The sequence below is a fragment of the Euprymna scolopes genome, chromosome 10 (assembly GCF_053919585.1).
Source record: "Euprymna scolopes isolate OS-2025 chromosome 10, ASM5391958v1, whole genome shotgun sequence".
Taxonomy (NCBI): domain Eukaryota; kingdom Metazoa; phylum Mollusca; class Cephalopoda; order Sepiida; family Sepiolidae; genus Euprymna; species Euprymna scolopes.
Genome location: NC_136491.1, coordinates 108,384,011 through 108,391,175, shown reverse-complemented (window position 1 = coordinate 108,391,175; position 7,165 = coordinate 108,384,011). Strand labels below are relative to the sequence as shown.

Genomic DNA, 7,165 nt, shown 5'->3' with positions numbered 1-7,165 from the left:
GCTATATCACCTGGAACCCACCTATGTCACCTTTGTAAACAAATAGGAAATCTTTTACGAATCAGACGTGATCAGTCTCTAAGACACATCCTTGTTGTAGATAATACATATTGCTATTTTTATTTAAAAAAATATACAGTTCACTTTCGTCTCTACTCTCGTTTAAGAAAAATACTTCGATATAGCTCCTGTAGAGTGAGGATGAAACCGATAAGTTGGCTTTAAGTTTAAAAAACTTTTTATAATAAATAAAAAAATATTACTTAAATTCTGTACTTCCATAAAAATCATTATACACATACATATATACACACACACACACACACACACACACACACACATATATATATATATATATATATATATATATATATATATATATATATATATATTGTAAGAATTGAAATTGATTTGACTTACCAGGGGTAGGTCGGAGGGAAGAAAAGACACTGAACTGCTGTTTTGCCGTTACTGAAAAACTGGGTGTCTATTTCCTACTAAGTCAAATAGACATTCTAATCTCGTTGGAAATCACGTTGGAATTCTCGCCACTGACAGTTAGATAAAAGGAGTTGTCTCACTACGGGTTAGTGATTAGTTAAGAACATAGTTACTTAGCTTGCTAGTCGGTTGGCGTCTCTTAGACTGATTACCTCGTTACTGTTGTTCGGCAAACGTTTACAGTTAATTCTTACCTTTACAAGGAAAGACTGCTTGTAAGCAACGTCACCATTTCGTTGAAAAGCCTTACTGCCTTTTCTTACCCAACAAAATTCCCAACAAAATAATCCCAACAAAATTGCAACGAATTTTATTACCCCTCTTCTAGAATTGAATTATTCTAGTATTTGCTGTCTTTTGCCTGAATTGTAACATGGAGGATTCAGTCTCTATGGAAGAGCTTGATCTTAAACGGGAACTTCTGCAAAGAAATGTACTGACTACTCTAGAAGGACTAGTAAAAGAAAAGAGTCCTGAGGAAGTGCTTTCTCGTTTCAAGAGGGAAATTGAGGAATGGATGAAAGAGTTGGAAGCCGTTTCATTTTGTATGGAGGAGATTTATGCTAAAGAAGGGGATGCAGAAACCCTGGCCAGCTTAAGTACTGCCTCCTTTCGTTTTAAATACGATGTCAGATGAGGGCTAAGTTTACTGCGAGAGACTGAGCAAGGCGAGACCCCAGCGGTCACCTCATTGGGTGGAGATATTGACTCTGTATCCTTTCCGAGGAGAGTTGTAGATGAAGGAAAGGACAAAAATTATTTCTCTTTTGTGATGCGGCTTAATCCGCATATGGGTTTACAGTGTATGCAGTACAGGATGGAAAATCATCCTTGGTATTTGCAAAAGCAAAAATGGCTCCTCTACAAGGAAGATCCCTCCCAACGTTGGAACTCTTATCTGTGTTTTTGGCTGTGAAATGCCTCCCTTTTATTAAACAGTCCCTAAAGGACATTACTGTAAAATATTTATGTGATTACAGATGCCCAAGTAGTTCTGTTTTGGGTTCTTGCTGATTTTGTCCAAACAAAAAATATATTTGTAAGACATAGATTACAGGGCATAACTCAAATGACAGATCACATTAAAACTGATCTTGATATAAAAGTGAATTTTAGGTATGTTCCCACTGCTAACAATCCGGCTGATTTCTTCACCAAAGGCCTAACTATCAACAGATTTAAAGAAAACCTTCCTCTTTGGTATGAGGGGCCTGATTGGATAAGGCAAGAAGAATCCTCCTGACACCATGATCAATTGGGTTGCCTTTCTAAGGCTCAGATGGGGCGGATTTGTCCCTCGGTGAATTATGTAACAGAGAATGAAGTCGCTACTTCTGTAGTCGAGCTGGAGAGATTTTCCAGCCTTAGTAAATTGATTAGTGTAACTTCATTGATCTTTGAGTTTGTTAACAGATTAAAAAAGCGAGTGATGGATCCCAAGTTATAAGCAAATACCTACCTGATTAAGACAATGCAGAAACAAGCTTTTTCAGCAGAGCTAGACTTTTTATTAAATCCTGAAGGAAATAACGTGCCCAAGTTGGTAAAGGATCTGAACCTCTTTCTGGACCCCAAAGGCATTGTAAGATCTAGGGGAAGAATAGAAAAATCTGTATATCACCCATATGAAGTTCAAAATCCAGTTTTATTGGGGAAAAAGCATCGTCTAACAGAACTAATTATTCGAGAGTGCCATCAAAGAAGTCAACATTTACGCTTGGCCACAACATTAAATGGGGTGAAATTAGCAGGTTACTGGATACCACACCAGACAGGCTATTAAGAATGTGGTTAATACTTGTGCCAAGTGTAAAAGGTTTAATGCTGTTTCCTTCTCAACACCTAATCCAACCAACCTACCGACTCTGCGTGTGAATTTTTCCAACCCCTTTTTACATACTGGTGTGGATTTTACCAGTCATATTTATGTTAAAGGGAAAGATGGCGACTATAAAATGTACATTGTCCTTTTTACATGCATGAGCATTAGGGCAATACATTTAGAACTAATACCAGATATGTCTGTAAAATCGTTCATACAGGCCTTTGTCAGATTTACCAACGTGAATGGAATCCCCACTCACCTTTACTCGGATAATGCCCGTACATTTACTGCTGCTGCCAGAATTATAAACAAAGGGATGATAGCAGATGAATTTAAAGAACGGTTCAAATCATGCGAGCTTAAACATTGTACTATTCCACTGTTTTCTCCTTGGTGCGGTGGCAGCTGGGAAAGGTCTATCGACCTTAAAATCGTGCCTATATAAAACTATAGGAAGAGGAAAAGTAGACTATTTTGGTCTACTAACCATTTTGTTGGACGTTCAAAGGGCAGTAAACAGCCGCCCCCTGACATACATAAGCTCTGATGAATCTGAGCTGGACATTTTAACTCCAAACTCTCTCATGAACGCCAATGTTGGTCGTGGAATATTAATGAGGGTTGAAGAACAGGACCTGGAAACCATAGACCCGCTTGCACGAAGGGACTTGATTCAAACCCTGCGTTCTCGGGAAGATAGTCTGAAAAAGTTTAGGAAACTTTGGAATGAAGACTACTTATTGAGTCTCAGAGAAAGAACATTGGATCTAGCCGACTCTACCTTTGAAGATAAGATAAAACCAGGAGATATAGTACTCATTAAAAGTTCTCTGAAGACTAGGCCTTTTTGGTTCCTAGGTAAAGTCCTCGAACTAATCCGAGGAAGTGATAATTTGGTACGCATGGTGAAAGTGAAAAAAGTGAATGGAGCTATAGACATGCACTCCATCAAACATCTCTTTCCTCTAGAATTCTCTCAACAGACAGAAGAACCCGACCCAACAGACATGGAACTATAAAGCTCTCAAGATGTGAGCCTAGACCCACAAAGGAGAGAGAGCACGATAATTTGGATCTGTCCAGCCTGCAACAGACCAGAAAATACTAGACCAATGATAGCCTGTGATACATGCGATGATTGGTTTCATTTCGACTGTGTGGGCCTAATAGAAGCACCATCAGAAGATGACCAGTGGTGCTGTAATAACTGCAATCCTCGAGATTTAAGAAGGGGCAGACCCAGCCTATCAAGGGTATAAACTGACTCTTTTATTCCCCTTAATCAGGAATCTTTTCTTTTTTTTTTTTTGTTGTGGGGAATGTCTGTAAGAATTGAAATTGATTTGACTTACCGGGGGTGGGTCGGAGGGAAGAAAATACACTGAACTGCTGTTTTGCCGTTACTGAAAAACTGGGTGTCTATTTCCTACTAAGTTAAATAGACATTCTAATCTCGTTAGAAATCACGTTGGAATTCTCGCCACTGAGAGTTAGTATGTATAAAAGGAGTTGTCTTACTACGGGTTAGTGATTAGTTAAGAAGCTAGTTACCTAGCTTGCTAGTCGGTTGGCGTCTCTTACACTGATTACTTCGTTACTGTTGTTCGGCAAACGTTACCTGTTAATTGTGACATTTACAAGGAAAGAAAAGACTGCTTGTAAGCAACGTCACCATTTTGTTGCAAACCCTTATTGCCTTTTTTACACCCCCCTTCTTGTTGATGAAATAATCCCGACAATATATATGTGTGTGTGTGTGTGTGTGTGTGTGTGTGTGTGTGTGTGTGTGTTGATTTGTTATAATTTCCGTAAGGGTAAATCAAAATGGTGTTTGTTTTAGTATTATTTTAACCCGTCCTGTAACGAGTATTCTTCTAATATAAAATACGTTTTTGTTTATGATTATAATATGTAATCCCGCGTGAACAATCCCCATAATTAATTATGTTTGAGCAACAAGTAATAACATCTGTGTTTGCTCTGAAATTCGGTTTATTCGGGTTCAGTGCATAGAGTGGTTGGTTTACTGTTGAGTTTTGACAGTCACTGTGTTAGGATGATTGATTGTGATAAATGCGGCGAAAGACAGCCGAGTAATAACTTGATACTTTGATTAATGAGTGAAGACTGGCCCGCAGGCTGGATTAATAGCAAAGTCCAGCCATGCCATCCATGCGCTCCGTGAGGTCATTATAACTAATTATATCAGTGTCGTGCCTGTCAAAAATATGCTTTGTAATTTACGCATCCAGATTCAGCGAAGTACTTCGTGGCAAAATATGCATCAGCGAGTCTACCTCCTCGTAAAGTAAAGGAAGTCAGGATATTGTAGAATAAAATTTACAATAGTTTATCCAAAACAAAGAATAAGAGATAAATGTAAAAAAAAATGGAATTTCAGAGATAGGCTCTTCTCCTTAGAGGAAATAACGTTAGCAACAGTAATATATAGTTGGATGTGTCCAAGTCCAAAGTTAACAAATTCCTAATGAACCGCCCCCTTAAGTAAACACTTCATCAAATCTCCACACTAACGTAATGTACTTGCAATAACCCTTATCCCTGAGTGACTTCCGGGCCTAGATAAGTGATGACCACTGTGTAAAAAAAAAAAGATAAAAATCTATTTTTGCTGGCTAGCGCAATTTTTAAAAACGGAAGAGAAACAGATTTTTGTAAGAAAATAAAAGTTTACAGGAAAATTAAAAAGAATAGTCAAAATATCTAATCATTTTGGTTGCAGATATCAAGTAAGAATAAAAGGTGATTGGTAAATTCAAGAAAAATTCGGAAAGATGTAATTCTTGGCTTGAAGACGTAGAATATCTAAAACGGGTGATTACAAAAACATGTATACCCATATGTAGCCATTAATGTTTGTATAAATAAATTATATATATATATATATATATATATATATATATATATATATATATATAACTACTTCGTTTACTCACATAAAATTAATATACGAAAGTATAGATTTATGCGTAAACTTTACGTATTTACTTCAAAAGTGCTCAATACGTAGGTAGAGCTAGTTAGTAATTTATAAAATGTATATGGCGATTAAGCTACACTGAATATTCGGCGTTTCATCCACTCAAGGATTCGTCAGGCTTATGCGCGAATTCTGTGGTTGTTTCTCGTTTTTATATGGTCCTCTTCTGTTGAGGATTTTAGTTAGCCAATCAGCTTTCTAGTATCCACCGCGCCCCTTCCTATCAGCCAATGGGCATGCATTTTATCGAACAAAGGATCTGTTTTAGAACTAGGTTAGTGGTTTAAGGCAGACATTTTCCATTTTTTTTATATATATAAATATACATATGTGTACATACATATATATATATATATATATATATATATATATATATATATATATATATATATACTAGCAGGTCGCCCGGCGTTGCTCGGTCGTAACATAATATTATATTTTTATTAATGCAGATTTCTTATTTATTATGAACAGAAACACTGTAACGCTAAATTCTTTTTTAAAAAATGAAGTAAAAAAAAAAAACGGAAAGAAACTGAGACATAACTGTTCACTTTTCTTTAAGGAGAAAAATATGAACTGAGATCGAAACCAAGCCATAAATGTAGTGAATCGAGTACGGTACCTATTCGGCAGCATGACACGCTCTCCAAAAAGTGGTTTCAAATCGACTCATACTTAAACATTAAACGAATGCGTAATCGTGAAACAGCAAACAGAAGAAAATCTGACGATTCTTACGTATCAATTCTGCTATTTTCACCCCTTAGAACTCTGTTTTTCCGGATTAAGTCTATTAAAATATTTCCTACATATCTGAATAACCTATATACCAAAATTCAATTCTGTAGATAAAAACGTCGAGTATATAGGTTGAGAAGTGTCCTCACACACACGCAACCATCCTCATTTTCAAAGATATATACATATATGACGGACGATTCTTCACAACAAAGATGTACTACGAAAGTATCTGTGTAGTTTAATTGGCATATATATATATATATATATATATATCCATAACTTACTCCTCAGCTCGACACACGTATTGAAAACTGTTGAAGTAAATGCTGAAAATTGATAGATAACGTATCCCTTTATAACATTTTATATCGATCCATGAAATATCTGAGTATCTAGTTATCTTTTTCTCTCTTTCTCTTTCTCTCTCTCTCTCTCTCTCTCTCTCTCTCTCTCTCTCTGTATCTATATATATATATATGTGTGTGTGTGTGTGTGTGTGTGTGTTTGAGTTCATGTTTCAGTCATCCCTCTGATTCGTTTTTTATCTAAAACAATTGCCATTACTTTATATTGTTTGTTTGTTTTTCCAATTTATTCTGACAGAGATAATTTCCCGCCAATTATACTTCATTATACCGTTTCTGCATCTGGAGCTGGTGCAATTAATGGGCCGACTGACCTGATCACATAACACACACCCTCTGTCCAACCAATCTCTTGCTCAGTCTGGTCTGGAAACCAGGCAAGCGACTATTCACCATAATAGCCGATCAGGCGGGACATATTTCATCCAACAACATTTCTATAACCTGACACCAAACATAGAAATATCACGTCAGATCATATAATATATATATATATATATATATATATATATATATATGAAATTTGGAAGATTATAACTTGTATAATATTGTAAATCTAAAGTCCATGTAAATATTAGCATCAATATTCATAAGACAATCGCAATCAGATGAAAAATATACGAGATAGAGCTTTCATATATGAGTATATATGAAAATAATAGGAATTTCATTTAGTAAATTAAAAGTTCACGACAAATTTATTATTCGACAAGGAATAACGTCGTATTC

The 7,165-nt window shown here is 36.1% G+C and overlaps 1 protein-coding gene across 1 annotated transcript; it reads left to right on the top strand.

Moving 5' to 3' along the window:
- Positions 1-2,940: 2,940 nt before the first annotated feature.
- Positions 2,941-3,345, top strand: LOC145286528 (uncharacterized). The gene has a single exon (XM_080135423.1). It carries the CDS (start codon positions 2,941-2,943, stop codon positions 3,343-3,345), a length of 405 nt encoding a protein of 134 aa, XP_079991549.1.
- Positions 3,346-7,165: the final 3,820 nt, after the last annotated feature.